The sequence below is a fragment of the Plecotus auritus genome (genome assembly GCF_963455305.1).
Source record: "Plecotus auritus genome assembly, chromosome: 1".
Taxonomy (NCBI): Eukaryota; Metazoa; Chordata; class Mammalia; order Chiroptera; family Vespertilionidae; genus Plecotus; species Plecotus auritus.
This window is the reverse complement of record NC_137770.1, coordinates 69264962-69290211: the sequence shown is the minus strand read 5'-3', so window position 1 is coordinate 69290211 and position 25250 is coordinate 69264962. Positions and strand designations below refer to the sequence as shown.

The 25250-nt window shown below is 39.7% G+C and overlaps 1 protein-coding gene across 3 annotated transcripts in view; it reads left to right on the top strand.

The window, feature by feature from the left end:
• GOLM2 (golgi membrane protein 2) overlaps window positions 1-25250 on the top strand; it is a 140383-nt gene that overhangs the window by 23338 nt on the left and 91795 nt on the right. For all 3 annotated transcript variants that reach the window (XM_080664738.1, XM_080664739.1, XM_080664740.1), the window contains exons 2-4: window positions 15856-15910; window positions 22792-22894; window positions 25084-25174. In XM_080664738.1, coding sequence (XP_080520864.1) covers window positions 15856-15910; window positions 22792-22894; window positions 25084-25174 — 249 coding nt within the window. The remainder of the gene's footprint in view (window positions 1-15855; window positions 15911-22791; window positions 22895-25083; window positions 25175-25250) is intronic.

Genomic DNA, 25250 nt, shown 5'->3' with positions numbered 1-25250 from the left:
GGTAATTCTCACTCTTAAAAGTCTTTGTTTAAATAATATCTTTTTTGTTGAGGCTTTCTCCCTCCTTTCCATCTCTAATTTTCTCCACAGCACTTATCAGTTTCTAATATGTTGTATGACTTGTTTATTGTATGCTCAGCCCACACAGGAAAGCAGGGATTTTTGTTGGTTTTTGTGATTTGCATTATCCCCAGTGCTTAGAACAATGATTTGCACAAAATAGGTATTCAATAAATATATGCTGAATAAATTAACATAGGAAGAAATTAAAGACAATTTTAAGACCTAAAACAAGATTTGGCAGCAGTGTTGGGTAGTCTTGGCAGGAGGTGGCTGGAACATGACTAAATTAGAGGAGACCTGGAAGCGGAAGGTGTGACTAGCATAAAAAATTGGGAGCATTTTGGAAGGATAAGGGACAGTGAATGTAATGAAATTTTTATCTATATAAATTAACATAATTCCTATAGAATCAACTTAAGTTTGAGTTCTGATTTTAAAGGAGGCAATGTAATTTTTAGCAGTAAAAAGGAAAGGGAAGGACACTGTTTGCTGACAATGCACGGCCATAGTAAAGAGTAGTTTACTTATTAGTAGTTTAATGGTTAAAAATACCTTGACTATGTCAAGCAAACCATTTCAGATAACTGGATAAAGAAAATGGTGACCACCTTATGGAAGGCATTAAATGCTTGGTAGAAGAGTTTTAGATTTTACACTATGGGCTATAGTATTCTACCACAGGATTTTGAATAGAAGAAAGACTTGATGGAAAACAAGTTTTTGCAAAGATGTTTCTCATTACTACTTGGAAATTGATAAAAGTGGGAAAAGACTAGTGATAGATTAGATTTCCTCATTTATTTATTTGATAATACTATTGAGTGCCTGCAGTGTACCAGGGAATTACAGGGGTGACCAAACAAGATATCTGCTCTTATGAAGCTTATATTCTAGTGCAGCTAGATGAGGGTAGTCTGTGTAGATAAGGTGGTCACCATGAACATAGAAAGAGTTAAGGGTCAGATCTGAGAGAAATTGAAAAAGAAGGATTGACAGGACTTTGTGACAGCTTATGTGGAGTGTGAATGCATGCAGCTGTAGGCACTAATGGGCCAATGAATAAGAAGAGAAGAGAGAAGAGACATAATATAAAGGTTGATAATGGCACTAAAGGTAATGGGAAGTTGAGAAGGACTACTAATTTGTGGAGAAACGACTTAGATTTTTTTTTCTTCAAGTTTCAGAGATTCGTGAGAGGTGCAAGTGGAAACACCTTATGGACTGGATATGGCAGATAGGGAGGAAATTCTTGCTCTCATACTTTCCAGGTCTGCCTTGCTTTCCCTACCCACTTCTCATTCTCCCCTTCCCTTTCATAGTTCACCATTTGCACTCTCTTATATGGCTTTATCACTCACTCAAAATACCCTTTGTAGGTCAACTGGAGGCACTATCCTGTATCTTCCTCATTCTGGGACCCAGTCTGACTGAGAAGCCACCATCCGAAACATTTGTTGCTGTGGTAGAATGAACGTGATGAATTGTGCTCCTCCTAATTGTTTATGCTTGGAAGTGATTCATGTCATTTTGCTCACATTTCATTGCCACTCCCTCAACCCAGCTTCAAAGAAATGGAGAGGGCAATCCTACAAAGTGCCTGGGATGATTACTAGGAATATTTGCCAACACTAATGACTGCGAAAGGCCTTGATTATTAATTCATTCTAACATAAATCTGACATAGGATTTCAAATCCTTGAAATTTAAAGTTTACAAGCTATCTAAAAAGAGATTAGAACTGCTGATCAAACTATACCTTTTCAACTTAATCTGGACTGCTGATCCTTTTATATTTCCTTTCCAGCAGCCCTGTTCATTCTTTACTTTCCTCATTTGAGTTAAGATTACATGTTCTTTTGTTTCAGTTTAGTTCTTGCCATTATTTTCTCCTTTACATGCCTATTTCAAGCATAGCTGCAGAAAATCATATTCACCAGACTGGTATTTGTAAAAATTTATGATCAGCTACCTGAACTGTGTTTTCAACACTTCTCGTTCCAACAACTTTCAAACTTTTACCCACTTCAGACGTCTCCTCAATCCCTAACCCCATTTAAACTATTTTTCTTCTTCCTCAAGCCCAACAGGTGGTCTCTCCTGCTTGTCCAAGAATTGCACAGGAACTGATAAAACTTTCACTACCAAATCTATAGGCATACCTACATCTCTACCCTTGTTAGAATAAAAAAAAAAAAAAAAGGTTCCTGCCCGGTCGGTGTTGCTCAATGGTTGAGCATCAACCCATGAACCAGGAGGTCATGGTTTGATTCCTAGTCAGACCACATGCCTGGGTTGTGGGCTCCATCCCCAGTAGGGGGTGTGCAGGAGGCAGCTGATCTATGATTCTGCCACCATTGATTTTTCAATCTCTCGCTCTCTCTCCCTTCCTCTCTCTGAAAATCAATAAAAACATATTTTAAAAAGAAAAAAAAAAGGTTCATCCTTTATCCAGGACCAGCTCTTCTCTGGATCCAATCTCCTCCACCTTTTCAAGGACCTTGTACTATTATTATTGTACTCTCCCTCTTATATTCAATCTATCTATACTTTCTCCTCAGCACTTAAAAAATATTTGAGTCTTTCTTCCCCTTCCCAGTCAGATTTCTTGAAAAGAGAATTGTCTTTGTTCACACCTGTATTTTCTCTTCCTACTCCTAATATCTCAGCATCTTTTTACCCAGCACTCTGTGCTCTTGGCTCCCATGACATCTCCTTTTTTCTTCTACCTCTCAGTTCTTCTTAGTTTCCTTTTCTGGCTTTACCATTATTAAGTGTTATTGTTCATAGTTTTCTGTGTGAGATCCTAGTCTCTTCTCCTTCTGTTCTCTTCCTAAGTAATCATATTCACTTACAAACTTCAGTTATGCTATTACTCCAAAATGTGTATCCTTTACCCAGACCTATTTCCTGTTTCTTGTACATTTTTTGTGTTATTAGGCTCTATACAGTGTCTTTCATTTAGTACGTGTTCAGTTAATGTTTTCCTTGTGACTAGTTGACAGAATGAATGAATAAACCAACTTTGTAGTGATTCTTCTTAACAGACCAATACTAAATACTTTGTATCCTCAGGCCTAGTACATAGTGAATACTTAGTAAATGCTTTATAAATGACTAATTGAAGAAAAATGAATGAGTGAATAAAAACACTTTGTAATGATTCATTATAGCCAACCAAGACCCAAAACTTGCTTATTCTCTTAAAATATATAACAGTTTAGCCCTGGCCCGTGTGCTCAGAGGTTAGAGCGTTGGACCATGCACCAAAGGGTTGAGGGTTTGATTCCCGGTCAAGGGCACGTACCTGGGTTGCAGGTTCAATCCCTGGCCCTGGTCAGGGCACGTGCAGGAGGCAACTAATCCATGTGTCTCTCTCATATCAATGTTTCTCTCTGTCTCCCCCCTCCCCCATTTCTCTCCCACTTCCCCTCCCTCCCTTCCACTCTCTCTAAAAATCAATGGAAAAAATATCCTCCGGTTAGGATTAACAAAAAATAAAAATGTAACAGTATAAGTTAAACTAGAGCTTGCTTCAAGGGAGACTACTACTTTTTTAAAAATATATATTTTTAAAATATATTTTATTAATTTTTTACAGAGAGAAAGGGAGGGGGATAGAGAGTTAGAAACATTGATGAGAGAGAAACATTGATCAGCTGCCTCCTGCACACTCCCTACTGGGTATGTGCCCGCAACCAAGGTACATGCCCTTGACCAGAATCGAATCTGGGACCCCTGAGTCCACAGGCCAACGCTCTATCCACTGAGCCAAACCAGCCAGGGCTAAAAAATATTTTTAATATATTTTTATTGATTTGAGAGAAAGAGGAAGGGAGATAAAGATAGAAACATTGATGAGAGACAAACATCGATTGACTGCTTCCTGCAAGCCTTCCACTGGGGATCAAGCCCGAAACCCAGGCATGTGTCCTGACAGGGAATTGAACCAGTGACTGTAGGGAGCGGCTCTAGGGTCAAGCCTCAGGCTGACTTGTGGCAGGGCCACAAACAAGTCCCAGCCTGGAGGGCAGAGCTCTCCTAGCATACTTAAGCCTGACCTTGTAGCCCTCCCTAATTCCTTCCTAAGTAGCTAATGAGCCGTGGGAGGTTCAGCAAGTGTTGCCAAAACAAGAACATTTGTATACAAGTTAATCTACCCTTGTTTTAATCTGACTATAAAATAAAGCATGGGCTTGCAGGGTGGGTCTTTTGTGTCCTCATCCAGGCACGGGAGATTCACCGAGCCCCAGCTGTATTCTCTTATCTGTCTTTTCTTCAGTCCTTCACCGCCCCTCCTCAGGTTCACCCTTGGCAGTGCTGGCGCAGCACAGTGACCTCTTGGTGCATGGGACAATGCTCAATCCACTGATCCACATCGGCCTGGTGGGAGACTGCTACTTTAACAGATCACGTGAAAGTTGTAGGTGTCTTTGGAATGTTGTCTAAATAATGTTAGCAATGAAAGAATAGGAAGAAAAACAAGGTTAATCACCTACCTGATCTATTATATGCATAGTGGTTATGAACACAGACTTCCGTCTGGGACTGCGTAGGACAGTGGTTGGCAAACCGCGGCTCGCAAGCCACATGCGGCCCTTTGGCCCCTTGAGTGTGGCTCTTCCACGAAATACCATGGCCTGGGTGAGTCTATTTTGAAGAAGTGGCATTAGAAGAAGTTTAAGTTTAAAAAATTTGGCTCTCAAAAGAAATTTCAATCTTACTGTTGATATTTGGCTCTGTTGACTAATGAGTTTGCCGACCGCTGGCTTAGGAGAATATACAAATCTACTATAGGCATATGATAGAAGACCCAGTCTCCTCATCTGCAAAATGGATAGCCTACCTCATAGGGTGGTTGTGAGGATTAAATGTAATAATACTTGTAAAGTACTTAGCACAAGACCTGGCACAAAATAAGCTTTTAATACCCATTAGTTATTATTAAGGAAATACCATTTTGTTCCAACTGGTATATGTGCCAGCCAAAGACATACTTTAGACGAGTAATCACTAAACCTGGCTGCTTATCAGAATTTATTTGAGCTTTTTTTTAAAAAAAAATAAATATATTCCTGGGCTCATCCCAGACTACTGAATCACACTGGAGTGGGGTGGGGAGGCAAGAATTTATATTTCTTAAAACTCCCCAGGTGATTCTTGAGCATCATCCATGTTTGACAGCTATTGTTATAGAAGATAAAATTGTTTCTAGAAATCATCTGAGCATAAGATGTAATCAGGAAAAATGTATCTACCCTGTTTCCCCGAAAATAAGACAGTGTCTTATATTAATTTTTGCCCCGAAAGACACGATAGGTCTTATTTTCAGGGGATGTCTTATTTTTCCATGAAGAAGAATACGGTACACATTTATTGTTAAATGAAAATAAAGGAAATTTATTACCCGTATACGGTACGGTAGTACGGTAGTTGTCAACACAAACCAGACAAACTGAATCCTACAGTATCAAGAATTTACTCATTTATTCAATGACAATCATGTCATCATCTTCTGGAACATCATCATAACAATCCAATTCCTGAATTTCCTGGTGAATTTCTTGTGACTCCATTTCTTTCAGAATCAGTGGACCAAATTTCTCATGTTTAGCAATAGCACTGTCTTTAAATGAGTACTTCTTGTCAAGGTAGCCTGCTCGCAGTGCATTTGCAATGCAACTGTCAGTGATTTTCTCACATGAATTCTTCACCCAAGTCACAACTTCTTGCAGTTTAGGTTTCACAAAGTTTCCACGCTGATTTCTCTCCATTCTGTTTTCAATGTAGTCATTAATTTCCATGCGCAAATTGTCTTTGAATGGCTTGTTTATTGCAATATCAAGAGTCTGGAGATAGGCCGTCATTCCTGCGGGAATCATTATCTGATCTATTTTTCTTTCGTGAAGAAATGTCTTCATGTCTTTAGCGCGGTGAGTGCTGGCTGCATCCCAGACTAGGAGACCTCTTTGGCTCCCTCGCATAACAAGCGGCAGCATTAAATCGACCCACTTCCTTATAACTGCTTGTGTGGCCCAGGCTTTTTTAGTTTCAAGAATAAAAACGCCCAAAACACGTTCAATCTTTTCCTTCTTGCCCTTAGAAATGATTAAAGGTGGGATTTTAGTGCCATCCAGAGGAATTGCCAAAATACAGGAAACACGTGCACTTTCATGAGCAGTGGAGGGAATTTATGCTAAGGAGGCACCCCGCTGTTCAATTGTTGTTTGAGATGATTGGCCCATAAACACTGCAGTTTCATCCATAGCAATCATGTTGGAAAGATTGTATTTAGAGAAGTCAGCATCATCAATAAAGGACTTGAATACAAGTGCTCGCTTAATAACTTGAGTATCTTCCAACCTAAACAATGTTGTGGATCTTCTTAAAGACAGTTCACTTCGCTGAAGGAAATTATCCAGCCAGTGTTGTGATGCTTTGAAGTCTTCGGGGGCTATGTCAAACTGTGGTGCCATTGCAAGGGCAAATTCTTGAATCTGAGCCCTATTCACAACCAAAGCCTTTGCTCTCCTGTCAACTACCCATTCACAGATCAGGTCTTCCAGCTCGGAAAATAATAGTTGCCGACCTGATCCACACTTGCGCTTTTTAGCATTTCCCTTGTCTACTTGTTCAATGAGGTTATTTTCGGACCAATCGGATACTCAACATCTTCTCTTTGCAGAAAGCAGTAAGATTTTGGCCCCAAGAGTCTTCCACGATTCCTTTCTTGTACTCCACGGAGTAGCTTTTTCTTTTTGCACTCATTTCTAGGGGTAAAAAAAAAGGAATTGGGGTATCAAGGTGGGGGGAGGGGGGTCACTCAAAATGACACAGGGAGGATCAGAGGGGGGAATCAAAATGGCACAGGAGAATCAGAGGGGGGGATTACCATTTTAGTAACCCCTTTTGATCCTCCTGTGTCATTTTGATTGCCCCCTCTGATCCTCCTGTGTCATTTTAAGTGATCCCCCTCCCCCGACCCCTGTGCCACTGAACACCTTCACCAGACATCCCCCCTACCCCTTTATCAGACATTTACCCCCTGGGGCCTGCCTGGGGACTGTCACTGGGCTTGCTGGGGCCTGGATCTGGGCTGGAGCAGGGTCTGCCACTGACTGAGAACCTTCAGTCATGAAGGCGGCCGCGAGCATCAGGTAGTGTCACCAGAGACAGACCAGCACTCAGCACCTTCGCCGCGTCCCATCTGCTCTAATCCTCCTGTTCTTCTACACGCATCTGCGAAAGTCTCCTCCTCTCTCCTGCCCCGTGCTCACCACTCACTCCGACCTCTGCTCCGCCCCCACACAGCAGTGACGTCAGGACTCCGCGTAACGTCACTGGTTGCTAGACGCCAGTCGGGGCGGCCCTAGCGACCAGTTTACGGTAAATTAATTTTCATTCTGAGACAGAGCCTGGGCCTTATTTTCGGGGGATGCCTTATATTTCACCCAGAAGGAAACCTGTAAGTGGGTCTTATTTTCAGAGGATGTTTTATTTTCGGGAAACACGGTAATATGAAGAAAAAGGAGCCAGAAATGACATCTGTAAAAGCCAATTATGTATAACCTTTGGGATCAGTGGTCATCTTTGTGCTGATTGCCCAAGAATAGGTCATAATGAAAGTGAAGTGTGCACAGCTGAGCCATTTTCAAGGTCCCAGAATGAAAAGAGAAGCAGAGCAACTGAGCTGGTAATAGCTGCCAAAATTAATTCAGAGTAGCCATGTAGGATGGAGAAAGCATTAAGAGGGCTTCAGAAAGAGATGATAGAAATACAAAAGTCTAAGTTTTAGGTACTGGAGGAAGAAAGATTAGAGGAAAATAAATGAAATAGCTGTGGATGAACAAGAGATGGAAAATCTCAGAAGATAATTCTTATTGGGGGGGAAAAAAGAGATGAATATATGCCACAAAAAAGAGAAAAAAAAGAAGAGGTCTCAGGAAGGATAGTAAATACATTTTAGGAGATTAAAAAGAGAGCATGGAAAATCAGCCTATTATAGATGGATTCCAAATCCCAGAAAAACAAGTATTACAGAGGGGAAGAGGTAAAGTAAAGCCTAAAGCAAATGAAGTTGATAAGGGGAAGTAAAAGAGGGAATTCAGGAGCCTTGAAGGATAATTAGAATTATACAAATATGGATAAAGTACAACTTAAGGTAGGAAAGTATGTAGTACAAAGAGTATGGAACATAAGAGTCATTCAGCAAACATCTATTGTTTGTTGGTGTCAGGCAGTATGCCAGATGATGGACACACAGGGATGAGTGAGAGACACATTTCCTGTTCCCATGGAATTTATAATTTTTGATAAACATTGTGGGTAGAAAAGAAATAGGGTGACAGTCTTATTGATAAAAGGATGTTTTTCTTTTAAAAGAACTTAATATGAGGCTCTTCCCAGTAGATCTGGGGCCAGGCAAGGCATTTTGAGCACTATGGGTTTTTGAAGGAGAATCTAGGTTGAAGTTTTATCTGATCAAAGATGTAAATTAGGCAAGAAGATGGGTTTGTTTGGGAATGTATATGTCCCTATCTATCTATCTATCTATCTATCTATCTATCATCTATCTATCCTATTACATATCCATCCACCCATTCATCTGTATATTCATCCACCTATTTCTTATCCAAAAAAAAATTTTAAAGACAAAATAAAATAATTATTTGGTATCTTTCTTGTATATTGTAAATGGATATTTTGGGAACAGTCTTAAAGAATAAAAAAGGAAGCCAGACAATGAGCATAGTTTTCATAAAATAAGGATTAAATAATACTTCTTAGAATTTATGTCTGGAATATACTTAGGGAGGAAAAAAGAAAAAATCTTCCTATATCATTGCCACTTCAGCAGAAAGTATATGTGGCAAAGTGAAATACCTTTTTTTCCAATCATGCAGTAGTAAGAACTCTAATTTCTCAACAACTGGCAAGTTTTGAGAGTCATTTAGAAGATAAGCAAATTTCTGTTTGAACACAAGGAAATTAAAACTATGAGAAGGAATAATCAGAAGGGAAGCCAAATTTCCTTTTGAAGGTGACAAATGGTAGAAGTATTAAAAGAAGTGAAGGCCCTCAGGGAATGGTTAAAGCCAAAGGAGTTAAAGAACTAAAAAGACCTATCTATACGCAGAAATTATTAATGAAAAGAAAAAACACACAAACTTGAAGTAATTGGAGCAAATGTTAAAAATTAGAAACTAATGGGAAAAGTTTTTTTTAAAAAAGACTCAAAATGGTAGAATATAAGATTAAAGCCAAAATTAAGTTATTGCTTTACATACAAGGGAGTGTCATGGTAAGTAAAAACACATTCAGATTTCCTTAAAAGGACAACATTGAATGTTAGAAGAATTCTTTATCAATCCATTTTAGAAGCTAGATAAGAATTTTGGGGGTGGGGTATATATGTGGAGAGAAAAGGGATCAGATGCCTGTAATATTGCAATGTCAAAAGATGAACAGTTATTTTAGTAGCAGACATATATATTCTATAAGTGAGCAACATAATAAAATTACTGTAGCTAAAAGAGAACTTCTGGGTTTAATGATCTGCCAGTTGAGCTCTATGGCATCTTGGAGCAACTCCTTGGCACCTCTGTTCAAAGGCATATATGGAAGGTGAGATAACTAGCACAATAAAACCAGTGTTAATAGGAAGTAAGAGAAATTGGGTACCAGTACCTGCTGATAATACTAAATACTGAATATGAGGTTTGTCTGAGAATCCTGTTGGAAAGATTGACATGATTAATAGAGCACATGAGATGCTAAGGGAACAATATGCTGTAAGGGGTCTAAGAAGCTAATTGAAAAATCCTACATAGCAAAGGAATGGGGTGGGAAATAAATTCATTATGCTTGGATTAAGAAAAGGCTTCTATTTAAACATGCTGTGATTTTCTCTGTAATACTATGTAAAATATATTGCTCCAGACCAGCTTTTGAAATGTGAGGACTTCATATGTGAGTCATAGAGGTCAGCATTTCCATTCTCAATAAAGAAGAATGAAGAGAAAAATTAAAGTGATAAGAATAAAGCAGTAATGCCCATATAACCCATTACTATTTTTGTACTCTGTGGATTAAATTTCCCCTCTTCATTAAAAATAATTTTAAGTGTATAAAGATATAAAAGAGAGTTCAGGAAAGCTTAGGCCACTCAAAGCCTTGTGTTCAAGAATAGCATTTTTCCACCAAAATGGCGGGTTGCATAAATGCTGGTACTTGCTGCCTCCCACAACCACATCAAAATTACAACTAAAATATAGAACAACCATCATTCAGAATCACCTGAAAGCTGGCTAAATGGAAGTGCTACAACTAAAGAAGTAAAGAAGAAAGTACATGAGACTGGTAGAAGGGGCAGAGGATCGGAATTGGCTGGTCCAACACCCATGTGTGGCCTTTTTTAAATCGGGAGGGATATCTCCACTGCGAAGACCTCCTGTGAGAAGCAGGTTTCAAGCCCCACACTAGACCCCTAGCCCAGGGTTCCAGACCTGGGAAGAGAATTTCCTGTAACTTCAGGCTGTAAAAACTAGTGGGGATTGTGGCTGAGTGACAGGGAGGCTGCTGGAAACACAGGCAGTTTCTCTTAAAGGGCCAGCTCATGGACTTATCCAGACTCAATCCCTCTGGGCTCCAATGCTGGGCGGTAGCATTGGGGGAACCAGGGACATAGGGGAAGAACTGGATTATCTGGCATCAGGGCAGGAACTCGGGGGTGGCTTTCTCCCAGATGGAGGTGCTCACAGAGGTCATTGTTCCTGTGCTGGGACCTGCCCCCGATCCCTTGTCCAGAGAACTGACTGGCAGCCATATCTGATTTTCCATCAGCATGGCCCACACTGTTTGCTCCACCCTGGTGATTCCCTGAGACCTGCCCCATTCAATTTGTAGCCCCACCCAAGCTGTTTGCAGTTGCTTTTCCATATGAATGGCCTGATCTGGCTCAGGCTTCAGACTTTGCTAAAATCTCTTATACAAGCAGCAGCTGGAGTCAACATGCCTCAAACCTATCAATAAAAGGCCTAAGACCGGCTCTAGCACCGGCCTGTCTTGCTTCACACCTGGGCCTTGCTTAGGAACTTCCAAGATATCTGTAGATCTCTGTCTAGCTCCTGCCTGGTGGCCCCAGGCAGTGACTGACTGCACCTCTCTGGAGGCCCCAGAGCCAGTGCACCCAGTGGACAGCTTCAGACCATATCAGATTACAACTCTACACATCCACAAGTGACACACTCAAGGGGCAGACTCAGTGAGCACCAAAGCCCCACTGAAGCAAGTCCTGCTCCATAGGGGTGCCTCCTGCACAGCTGCTCTCCCACTGTAGTGGCAGCTGGTCCTCACAGCCAATTGTCCTGGAGGTCAACTCCTCCCAGTGACATCAACAGCAATCAAGGCTCAACTACAACTGTGCACACAGCCCACACAGAGGTGTACCTAGAGTGCACAGCTCAAGTGACAGGGAGGCTGAGCCACTGGGCCCTATAGTACACCTACTACACAAAGCCACTCTACCAATTTCAGGAGACATAGAAGCTCTACCTAATATATAGAAACAAACACAGGGAAGCAGCCAAAATGCAGAGACAAAGAAACATGTCACAAATTAAATAGTGGAAGAAATCTCTAGAAAGAGAAATAAATAGAATGGAAGCAAGCAAACTACTGGATACAGAGGTCAAAACAATGGTTATAAGGTTGCTCAAGTATCGTAATGAACACTTCAAGGGACTTAGTGAGATTTTCAAGGATCTTGGTGAGAATTTAAAAGATATGAAAAAGTACCAGTCAGAAATTAAGCATACACTAACTAAAATCTATATAATAAAAGCCTAAGCGACCGTTACAGCGGAACAGAATGACCGGTCACTATGATGCACACTGACCACCAGGGGTCAGCTTCTGTGTTGAGCGTCTGCCCCCTGGTGGTCAGTGCACTCCCACAGGGGGAGCACCGCTCAGCCAGAAGCTGGGCTCACGGCTGGCGAGCGCAGCCATGTTGGCGGGAGCCTCTTCCTCCTCCGCAGCAGTGCTAAGGAGCAGCAAGTGGAGTGGTAAGGAGCACTGAGTAGGTGGGTGGTAAGGAGCAAGGGGTCCCAGACTGCAAGAGGGCACAGGCCGGGCTGAGGGACCCCCCCCCCACCAAGAGCATGCATTTCATGCACTAGGACCTCTAGTAAAGAATAATTTACAGGGATTCAACAGTAGAGTAGAGGATTCTGAGAATCAAATCAACAATTTCAAATTGAGGAAGCAAAAAACACCCGATCAGAAGAACAAAAAGAGAAAAGAATACAAAAATATGAAGATAGTGTAAGGAGCCTCTGGGACAATTTCAAGTGTATCAAGATTTGCATTATGGGTGTGCCAGAAGGAGAAGAGAGAGAGCAAGATATTGAAAACATACTTGAAGAAATAATGACAGAAAAGTTCCCCTACTTGGTGAAATAAATGGACTTACAAGACTAGGAAGCCCAGAGAGTTCCAAACAAGAGGAACACAAAAAGGTCCACACCAAGACACATCATAATTAAAATGCCAAGGGTTAAAGACCAAGAGAGAATCTTAAAAGCAGCAAGAGAAAATCAGTTAGTTACCTACAAGGGAGCACCCATACAACTGCCAGCTGATTTCTTAACAGAAACTTTGTAGGCAGGAAGGGCGTAAAAAGAAATATTCAAAGTGATTAATAGCAAGGACCTACAACCAAGATTACTCTACCCAGCAAAGCTAATTAGAATTGAAGGTCAGATAAAGAGCCTCACAGACAAGAAAAAGTTAAAGGAGTTCATCATCACCAAACCAGTATTACATGAAATGTTGAAGGGTATTCTTTAATAAGAAGAGGAAGAAGGAGGAGAAGGAGAAGGAAGAAGAATTAAAAATATGAACAATAAACTGGCAATAAATACATACCTATCAACAATTGAATCAAAAAATCAAAATAAATGAACAAGGAATCTAATGAACATAATAAACTGATGAAAAAAAGAACCAGAGGCATGGAAACATGGAACAGACTGATGAATCTCAGAGGGAAGTTGGGAGTGAGAAGAGATTAACCAAAGATCTTATATGCATACTAGAGGCCTGATGCATGAAATTCGTGCAAGGGGCTTGGCCCTCACAGCCGCAGCAGCTTGCCTTGGCTTTGTCTGGAAGGTCGTCTGGAAGGATGTCTGGTCTAATTAGCATATTATGCTTTTATTATAGATTATTATAGATATGCATTACCTATGGACATAGACAATAGGATGGTGAAGGTCTGGGATGGAGTAGGAACTGGGTGGAGTGGGGCAGTGGAGGGAAAAGGGACATCTGTAATACTCTCAACAATAAAGATTTAAAAAGAAAAAAGAAAAAAAAGAATAGCATTTCTCTAGCAATTTCAAAAGCAAGTTTAAAATAAAGAGTACACAAAAAAGTGCAGAAAAGCTGAAATAGCATCATAAAAATGGATAAAAAACAAAGTAATACAAACTTTTTAGAAACAACAATAAAGGATGGTTATGCTCTTTGAAGGGGCAAAAATGCAAAAAAAAAAAAAAAAGGCTCATGAAAATAAAGGAAGTGGAAAAGAAAGTAAACCTAGGCTAATTAGAAGTTAGAGAGCATTGTTAATGATCAGCTGATCATATAGCAGTTGGTGTTAGTTGGTGCCTGAACTCCAGACCCACTTTTTCAACTGCCTACTGAAGATCTCTTCTTGGGTATGTCTTAAATGTCTCAAATTCAACAGGTCCAGATCTGAAAAAATCATCTCTGTATTTCTCCCTACCACTCCAAGTCTGTTTCTTCTGTGTTTCCCTATTATGGAGTATTATAATCATACTCATCTAGTCCCCCTATTTTAAATATATATTTTTATTGATTTCAGAGAGAAGGGAGAGTGAGAGAGAGAGAGAGACAGAAACATCAATGATGAGAGAGAATCATTGATAGGCTGCATCCTGCATGCCCCACACTGGGGATTGAGCCTACAACCCAGGCACGTGCCCTCGACTGCAATTGAACCTGGGACCCTTCAGTCCACAGGCCAATGCTCTATCCACTGAGCCAAACCAGCTAGGGCTAGTGCCCCTATTTTAGAAATGTAAACATCCTTGATGTTTCTTATTTTACTCCTATATCTGATTAACCAGCAAGACCATTCTTCCCCTTGATAGTTCTCATATATAGTTATCTCTCTGTCGTAATTCTGTTAATTTAGACCAGGGGTTGGCATACTTTTTCTATAAAGGGCTATATAGTAAATACTTTAGGCTTTGCAGGCCATATGGTCTTTGTCACAATCACTATAGCTTCAAAGTAGCCATAGACAATATGTAAATGAATGGATGTGGCTGTTTCCCATCAGACTTTACTGGCCCAGTGCATGAAATTTTGCAATGTGGGGGGGGGGGTGTCCCTCAGTCCAGCCAGCACCCTCTCACAATCTGGAACTGCTGGCTCCCAACCATTCACCTGCCTGCCTACCTGATTGCCCCTAACTGCTTCTGCTTGCCAGCCTGATCATCCCCTAACCACTCCCCTGCCAGCCTGATTAACTCCTCCCCTGTCGGCCTGATTGCCCCCAACTGCCCTCCCCTGCCAGCCTGGTTGCCCCCAACTGCCCTCCCCTGCCAACCCGGTCGCCCCCAACTGCCCTCCCCTGCAGGCCTGGTTGCCCCCAACTGCCCTCCCCTGCTGGCCCGGTCCCCCCCAAATGCCCTCCCCTGCTGACCCGGTTGCCCCCAACTGCCCTCCCCTGCCGACCCAGTCGCCCCCAACTGCCCTCCCCTGCAGGCCTGGTCACCCCCAACTGCCCTCCCCTGCCAGCCTGGTCCTCCCCAACTGCCCTCCCCTGCCGGCCTGGTCCCCCCCCAACTGCCCTCCCCTGCAAGCCTGGTCGCCCCCAACTGCTCTTCCTTGCAGGCCATTTTATGGCGGCCATCTTGTGACTACATGGGGGGAGCCATCTTGTGACCACATGGGGGTGGCCATCTTGTGCTAGGGTGTGATGGTCAATTTGCATATGACCTCTTTATTATGTAGGATACTGAAATTTGAATTTCATATAATTCATGAAATATTCTTCCTTTGATTTTTTTTACTATCCATTTAAAAATGTAAAAACCCATATGGGGATCACTTTGTAAGATATATAAATGTCTAATCACTATATTGTATACCTGAAACTAATATAATATTGAATGTCAACTGTAATTGAAAAATTAAAAAAAAAAATTTAATGTAAAAGCCATCCTTAACTAGCCCTACAAAAACAAGCAGCAAACCAGATTTGGCTTACAGGCCATAGTTTGCCCAACCCCGGTTTAGACATTTTCTTTCATATGAAATACAACAGTAATCTCCTACTCTCCTAGATTACAGTGACCACAAAAATGAGTCCTATGTAATATCTGTCATTCTATGAAAGCTTGATGAGTATTAATTACTTTTGGTTTGATATTAATTGATTCAAGCAACTCTTTTTTTTAATGTAGAGATCTCCTCTAGTAAGATTTTGAGAAAACATGCCATTAAGCAATATTCAACTGAAACTTTAAAACTTTTGAAAGTTATTATACTATATATTAAGTAAAATGAATATTTTTGTGCAAATTTAAAATTATTATTACAAAACCAGAATTTATCTCTAATTCTTTTTGGAAAGAGGTGGTATATATATAATAAGGATTTTTCTTTTGCATTTATGATCAAGCTCAAAGTGAATGTGAGAAAAAAGTAAATGTGAGCAGAACTATGTATTCTTTACTAAAATGAGAACTTAATTTTTTTCAGGTTAAACTACAGAGCAACATATCATATCAGATGGCAGACATACATCATTTAAAGGGTAAGAAACTTAATTACATATTAAAGATAAACAAAGGTCACTAAAGGTCTAAAATCCTCAAGAATCTAGGATAATAAAATAGCTAAATGAAAATTTTTGAACAAAGTTCCTCAAATGGCAGAACATTTATTCTTTTGTCTTAAGATATGATAAAATGTTTTAATATTGCTTTATATATAATAAATACAAGTTAAAATTTGAGGCCAGCGCCCAGCCAGTGTGGCTAAGCAATTGAGCATTGACCCAGGAACCAAGAGGTCACTGGTTCAATTCCTAGTTAGGGTGCATGGCTGGGTTGCGGGCACAAGCCCCAGTAGGGGGTGTGCAGGAGGCAGCGGATTTATGATATTTCCCTCTCATCGATTTTTCTATTTCTCTATCCCTCTCCCTTCCTCTCTCTCTAAAAATCGATAAAAACATATATAAATGTATTTTAATTTGAGGCCAGCATTTGAATCTTGTGCTGTAGACAGAGTTCATTCAATGAAATGTTGTTAAAAAAAATTCTCTAAGAAAGTTGAGCTGTAGCTTCAGAAACCATGAAATTTCTAGGGGAAACGTAAGGGGTTATCCCTCTGTACTGTGCCCAATCTGCTAAAATAATCCATTCAGGTCTAGGGATGCTTTGGACAGGTCCTCCAAGCTTAGATACCCTAGAAACAGAAAGAAACCTGGGAAGATATGTATATTTTCATTTAGATGAAGTGATAGGAGATAAAGCAAACCTTTTATGGGAAATAATAGGTAAGGAGAAGACGCTCTATGCTTTTTGACATTACTTCACATCATCTATGGCTTTTAGAGTTTGGGGTCTTGAGGATCACCCTTCTTCCTCACAATCCTTTGGTAATGACACTTTGTATTTTAAAACTTTGCATGCAGTGCCTTTAAGTTTATATATATGGGCAATACATGCTCTCTAATTTTATAAATATATCTTTATTCTATAACCATTTTGAACCCTTTCGATAGAATTAGATAGTATATTTTTATCATCCTCTTGGTGAAGCCAACCAAAGCTGGCTCTGTAATTTATTGAAGTTTTGCTTTCACCTAGCAAAACCATTAGGATGTGTTATTGGTGTGTTGTAACCCAAAAATAGGAATTATTAATTTTTTACTGTCTGTGATTTAGAACAGCTTTGATTTTTTTTTTATTAGAAATTTGCTTCTTGGGGTGGCCACATTTATTTTTGTTGAATTTGTGTCCATGTTCTGCTCTTTTTGACTCACAGAGTGCATTGGGATGACACAGAAGATGCCACACTCTCAGCGCTGCTTCCAGCTTGCAATTTTTATTTGTTATTTATTTTGAATTTTTAAAATTGATTTGAGAGAGAGAGAGGAAGGGAGAGAAAGAGAAAGAAAGAGAGAAAGAGAGAAGCATCAATTTGTGTTCCACTTGTTATGCACTCATTGGTTGATTCTTGTATGTACCCTGACCAGGTTTTGAACCTGCAACCTTGGCATATTGAACAATGCTCCAACCAACTTAGCTACCCGGCCAGTGCCCAACTTGCAATTTTTACAAATGATTCTGCTTGTCATCAAAGTATATTTCTTATTAAATTGTAGTAGATCAATTGAATAAGAAATCTTGTGGTTTTTGATAGTATATGTCAAAGAAAATGACAGCCTATGTTACTGAGTAAAAATCTTTATTGTACCATATGCATTGAAGTAGATCTTAAGATGTTTTGAAATTTTATATGAAATTTTCTTCATCAGAGAAAAAAAAGCTTTGAACTCATAACTGTACAACTTTTGGTTTTAGTGCAGTTTTAAGATTGAATTTTATTAATGTGACTTTTGCACCTTGGCAACTATTTCTACTGAAATAAAGTTCTTTTTTTAAAAAAATAATTCTTTATTGTTGAAAGTGTTCCATATGTCTTCTTTTCTTCCCCCCATTGACCGCCTCCAGCCTGCCCCCGCCCCTACTTCACCCCCTGCCTCCCCAACAAGGCCCTCACTGCACATTGTTTGTGGCCATGGGCCACGCATATATGCATACAAGGTTCTTGGTTGATTACCTCCCACCCACCCACCCTTCCCCCGCCTTCCCTCTGAGATTCTGCACTCTGTTCCATGCTTCCATGTCTCTGGATCCACTCCATTCGTGAGTTTATTTTGTTACTTAGATCCCACATATGAGTGAGATCATGTGATACTTGCTTTTCTCTGACTGACTTATTTCAGTTAGCATGATACTATCCAAGTCCCTCCAGGCTGTCTCAAAGGATAAGAGATTCTTCTTCTTTTAAAAAAAATATATTTTATTGATTTTTTACAGAGAGGAAGGGAGAGGGATAGAGAGTTAGAAACATCGATGAGAGAGAAACCTTGATCAGCTGCCTCCTGCACACCCCCTACTGGGGATGTGCCTGCAACCAAAGTACATGCCCTTGACTGGAATTGAACCTGTGACCCTTCAGTCCACAGGCCGACGCTCTATCCACTGAGCCAAACAGGTTAGGGCAAGATTTTTCTTTTTTACTGCTGTAAAGTATTCCATGGTATAAATGTACCACAGCTTTTTTATCCACTCATCTACTGTGGGTGAAATAAACTTCTTGATAAGTTGACTATAAACCCAGATTTGACTTTTTATTGAAATTAATACTGGATATAATGGAATTAATAAGCACTAAGACCCTAAAAAATCCTTATGGTAGTTAATATTTTCCATGGAAATAAAAGGAATGGAAGTTGGTTTTTAATTCCTGACATAAATTAATATTCTAGTATATGCTGATTTATTTTGAATAGCATACCTTATTTTTATGCTTATTACTGAAAGAAATTTTGAAATCAAAATTTTGCTTGCAAAGCTGGTCCTAGGCCACCCCTTTCTTAACTATATCCCCAATCTTTTGATGTTAAATTGAGGGAGTATGGCCATACCTTTCTATAACATACCCTGGTGTTATTGCCTGAGATAGAACATCCTGCACAATCAACCATGGACCTGATCTCACGTTAAGTTATTTACTCTGGGAGTCCTGCTGTGGTGACCTGGATCAGTCACACTAGATACAGAGTGTCTTTGGGTTCAAAATTAAAAAAACAACAGCACCACATTTCCATCAGTTGAAAGGAAACTTGTGATATAGGAAAATTTTGTCTTTAGTTTTGCTTTCTGTTCTGTTTATTTTCCCTTTTCATGCCTTTGTTTTGACCACTCAAAATACTAAATTAATCCTTGGCTTTATAATCTTTTGGCTATATTAAAACAGGAAAGAATCTGGTATTTTACATGAACTGGAACTCATTTATAATGATGTTTTATTTTTGTTTGTCAGTTGTATTGTAAGCCTTTAGCTCCATTTAGAAATGAAAACTGTATTTCCTGATAAAGAAATTTAAAATAGCCTGGCTGGTGTGACTCACTGGTTGAACACTGACCTATGAACCGGGAGCTCACTGTTCAATTCCCATTCAGGGCATGTGCCCCATTTGCGGGCTCAGTCCCCAATGGGGGGGTGGGGCGTGCAGGAGGCAGCCAATCAATGATTCTCTTTCATCTTTGATGTTTCTAACTCTCTCTCCCTCTCTGAAATCAATAAAAATATATTTTAAAAAAAGAAATTTCAAATATTGTTAGAAGTTTATGGAGAGACAGAGAAGCCATCCTAAATCTTGAAATCATACTAAGCCTCAGGTTCATTCTGACGGTAAAGTTAACTTCACTTATTTCACTGTGTAGGAAAAAGAAGCCTTGAATGAGGCCTAAACATCACCAATTGAAGTCCATTCCCTAATAGCTGCTAGGTAGTGCTGATATATATAAATTGCAGTAATTTTTAGTTCTAGGATCTTTCTTGCCTGAGCATAGGTTCTCTGAACTGGCTAACTCTGTAAGCTACAAGGCTTTTTGTCTCTGCTGCCTGCTGGGACCTCATTGTCTCTGTAGACTCAATATCCATAGCTGAGCCAGAGTTTCTGCTACCTCCAGCCCTCTGTATATTAGGAGATGGGGCCAGGGATCAGATATCAGTTTGAATGTGTTATTCAGGGATGGCTGGCCTCAGATTTGTTACTTTTAGCTAAAGTGGGGGTAATAGGTGAAAAACTATGGAGATCAACTATGTTATTATATATTGGAGAACTTGTAGAGTAAGAAGAGAAATGTAAAATGTGGCTTGACTGGACTCATAGGAACAGAGACTAGAATGGTGGTTATCATGGTTTAGGGATAGGGTGGGGAGGGGGAATGGGAAGATATTGGTCAAAGTGTGCAAACTCTCAGTTATAAGATGAATATGTTTTGGGAATCTTACATTGAGTGTGGTGGGTTATAGTTAACAATACTTTTTTATATACTTGAAAGTTGCTAAGAGAGTAGATCTTTAATGTTCTCACCACAAAAAAGAAATGGTCATTATATGAGATGATAGAGGTGCTAGTTAATGCTACAGTGGTAATCATTTCACAGTATATAAGTGAATGAAATCAACATATTGTATACCTTAAACTTACACAGTATTATATCTCAATTAAAACATTTTAAAATAAAAATATAGCTTGAATACATAAACATTTATTAAATACAAGCATTTTATGTGAATCATTTACTTTTTATACCTGATTATTATATTATGCAATAACTATTATTATGCATACTAGGTGCCCAGTGCACAAATTCGTGCACCTTGAAAGGAACTGTGGGCTGCGAGGCTGTGGTGGGCACAGAGGTGGGTCTTGGCCCATTCTCCGTGCCCCAGCCCAGCCCCTTCTGCCATAGCCCGGTCCCCTGTCTGCCGGCAGCCCCCCTCCCACCGCTGCCACACACTGTTGGCGCCGGCCCCGCTTGCACCCACTGATGGTGCGGAGTGATTGGGGCCAGTGCTGTCAGTGGGTGTGAGCTGCACCAGCAGGTGTGAGCAGTGGCTGCTGCCCTGATTGCCTCTCAGGAACAATGGGAGGTGGAGAAGCCCTGAGGGGCAATTGGGGCCAGCAGCCGCTGCTTGCACCCACTGACAGTGCTGAGCAATCAGGGCCAGGGCCGGGGCTGGCACTAGGAGCCAGCAGCGGGTGCAAGCAGCAGCTCTGACCCTGGCAGTGGGTGTGACTGCCAGGCAGGACTATGGCTCGCGGGAGCAAAGAATTTTCAGTAACCACCAGAGGCTCACACAGTGTCATCTGGCGCTCCGCCTTGGTCTGGAGCCCCCGCTCACGTTCTCCACCATCCTGCCGTGGCTGATGCCCGCCATGTTTGACGTTCTGCCGCCTGCTGCCAACACCTGCCATGTTCGTGCACGCCCTGGTGGTCAGCGCATGTCATAATGACTGGTTGTTTGGTTGTTTAGTTGTTCCGCCACTTGGACTATTTGCATATTAGGGTTTTATATATATAGATTGTTAAACTTTTTAATATACCTCAGCAAATATTCTTGTGACTTCAAAATTTTTATTGTCATTGCTAAATATAATCTTTGATATATTTTTTACTTTAGTCTATTTTTTACATTATATTTCTATGTAATTATAAGTATATGTTTAATTCTGCTTTTTTGTTGTTGACACTATTATAGATGTCCTCCCTTTCCCTCCCTTTACCCACCTCCACCCAGCCCCTACCTCCAATTCCTCTGGCCATCACCACACTGTTGACTGTTTCCATGGGTTATGCATATACATCTGCTTTTTGGTGTGAGGTATGAAGTTCCAACCAGCTGAGCCACCCAGCCAGGACTACTTCTGCTTTTTAAGAACTTATATCCCAAACAATTTTGGAGTGCCTTTAAAGTAATAAGACTAATTCTGTAAGCTTTTATAAAAGGTAGATGTTTTATTATAACTATAATATTGGTACATTATGGGTAGACATTATATTTTAGTCTTAATAGATGTTGCTTATACAGAGTCGACCTCTGTTCTCACTTTTAAAAATTAAGACTTTCTTTACTACTTTTGCTTAACTGCTAAGGCTGTAAACTAATTTTTAATCATCTAAGAACATGACATTTCTCTGGTAACCTCTTAGTTGTGGGGTCAGATGAAGGAAAGGCTCTAGAATGTGGGTCACTTATTAGGATAAGTGTTTACAAAAGAGCATCTGGCCCAGCTTTTAATTTGCTTTACAGCTCATTTCATATCATTCGTTATAACTAAAACTTTTAGCTCTAGCCCAGAAATGACAAGCTTTGAAAATGATTTTGGTATGTGTAGACCTAGCATCAGTAGCAGAACTAGAAATGAGATCTAAAGTGATTAACACCTAAGTTGGAAGTCAAATGTGATTTAAAATGAAAAGAAAACTTGAATTTTGTAACCATAGCAAACATCTAAAAAATGTTATTTTCCAACCTACTTTTATTTATTTTTTATTGATCTTAGAGAGAGGAAAGGAGGGAGGGAGGGAGGGAGGGAGAGAGAGAGAGAGAGAGAGAGAGAGAGAGAGAGAGAGATCTATTGCCTTTTGAACATGCCCCACCAGGGATCAAACCCACAACTTGGTTATGTGCCCTGACCTGGAATTGAACCCTCCACCTTTTGGTGTATGGGAAGACACTCCAACCAGCCGAGCCACACAGGCCAGGGCTTCCTGCCTACTTTTATAAAGCTGGTTTAAAAGAGGTAGATAGATGTTTTTTGGTATTGTTTTCACAGCTTGTATGTCTACATAATGTGAAAAGATGTGTAATTTTTTTAATATTTCTGATTAATGTGGAAGCCACTAAGGATATCTTGTTTTAAAAATAAATTTTATCTGCCCATGCATGTGTTATAAAAGGCAATTAAATGGGCTACTAATTATATAATTTAACTGAATAAAGAAAATGAGAAGTATATTTAATTTTTAAAAATCCCATGACTTCTCACTAGGGCGCATGAAGTGAGTAAACTTTATTCCTTTGATTCTTACCTTATGTGGCTAGAGCAACTTGCTGAGCTTCGTCAGGAGTTTCTTCGACAAGAAGACCAGCTTCAGGACTATCGGAAGAACAGTACTTACCTTGTGAAGAGGTTAGAATATGAGAGGTAAGGTGCTACAAATATTTATGAATCTGTGTAATATGTATCCAACTTTTGGACAATTCATTTTTTTCCTTTCTGGCTTCTGTTTTTCTTCTCTGCTTTTGTTTTCTTAGGTCATTTAAATTCATTTTCTATTGTCTTTCTATTGCCTCTCTGAAGTCTATACTCTTTTATTTTTATACTAGAGGCCCAGTACATGAAATTTGTGCAGGGGTGGAGGGAGAGTGGTTCCCTCAGCCCAGCCTGCACCTTCTCACAATCCAGGACCCCTCAGGGGATGTCCGACTGCTGGTTTAGACAGTCCGGACATCCCTCTTGCAATCCAGGACTGCTGGCTCCTAACCACTCACCTGCCTGCCTGCCTGATTGCCCCTAACCTCCTCTGCCTGCCTGCCTGATGTCCCCTAACCACTCGCCTGCCTCCCTGATCACCCCTAACCACTCGCCTGCCTGCCTGCCTGATCGCCCCTAACGACTCTGCCTGCCTGCTTGATCACACCTAACTGCTCACCTGCCTGCCTGATTGCCCTTAACCACCTCTGCCATGGCTCCCGCTGCCGCGGCTTCATCCGGAAGGATGTCCAGAATGACGTCCAGAAGGTTGTTTGGCTGTCCGGTGTAATTAGCATATTACGCTTTTATTATAGATGTTTTGCACCATGAAAATATCTCTTACAAGGTATGTGTGTCTGCCTGTGTAAGACAGAAAATCTTGCCTGAGTTTTATTTAATTAGATGTTTGGCAAAGACTAAATGGAGATTAAGGTTCTGTGATTCTTTTTGAGGGGTATCCAGATGAAGACACACTGGGAGATGTCCCCAGAATAGCTGAGGGCTGAGTGCCAGCTGCTTCTCCTGCTCTTTACTTCAGGCCCCTTGTTTACACTGCTACACTTAGTTGGTGGTGAGGTAGGGGAATTTCATAGGGGCTTTTCTAGCAACCCCTCTTTAAAAACCTTTATTGTATCTGTAATCAATTTTACAGTAAAAGGTATTTTTTAGGTCTGCACACCAAAAATTAAAAAGATTTGCCATATCTTAATTTAAAGTACATTTATCCATTTCTGACTTCTTACTCTAGGCTATCAATATGCATCTAGTTACATATATGTATTTGAACCTAACAGTATTCAATAATTTTCCAAATACTACTTCCATAATATATTACCTCTAAATATACTTGCATATTTAGAGGTAATATATTATTTCAGCTTGTTAATGTACCAAAGCTTGTTTAATCTCTCCCAGTTGCTGAACCATTATAGTGGTTTTCCTTTTCTCACTGTTATGATTATCAACTATAAAACTCTATGCAAAAAGGATTTTCCTCTGCTAATGTTATTTCACTGGTATATATTCTCAAATAGAGAGTTCCTAAGATAGAATGTTTTGTTGATTTTATTGCTCATTTCACATATATGAAAGATTGCTTTTTAACATGATTGTACTAATTTATAATCTAAATGTTCCCCCATAACTCCTCCAACATTGGCTTTTATAATTCTAATTTATTTTTGCAAGTATAGGAATAATGTAATACCATAAATACACAAAGGAAATTTAATTTGCATTTTAATGGTGAAAGTTAAAAATTTCCTCTATATTGTTTGTTTCTTTTTGCATGAACGATCTATTTGTATCCTTTGAGTACTGTGCAGTGGAAATTCACAGTCTTTATCTATTTTGTTCATTTACATTTTTTCTTGAAAATAAGTATATCTTATTTATTAATTTCTTCCATTCTTGCTCTTCTTATGGTTTAGACTTTTATTATTGTGTTAAATATTGGATGAATCACTTGCTGCAACTCCTATTAACACTTATAATTCTATTTTTTCTCATCTATTACTATATTTTGGTCTCACAATTTTCTCCTCTCTATTGTTTTTCTCTTCTGTGATTGAAGTTGGCTTTGACAATTTTTTTTTTAATAAATGCAATTTTTAAAAATAAACTTTTATCTTTCTAATTACTTTTTAAATTAGCTTTATCAGTACTTTTTATCCTCTATTAAAGGTTCAAATATTTTAAGAATCTTGACTAAGCTATATTTATGTCTGCTCTTTGTCCTTCCTTGCCCACTCTCCTGCTAACTGAATGCTTCATCTTTGTAAATGTAAGATTTCAACTTTTAGACTTTGAGAATTCAATCCAAGACAATATAATCTAAAAAAAATGACTTTGTAATTTAGTTTTCAGTGTGGACAACAAATCAAGGAATTAAGAGTACAGCATGAAGAGAATATTAAAAAGTTAGCAGACCAGTTTTTGCAGGAACAAAAGGTAAATTTAAAAAGGATACTTAAATCAAAATATACTCTTGTTAAAAATATTGTAATTTGGAAATTAAAATATGTAC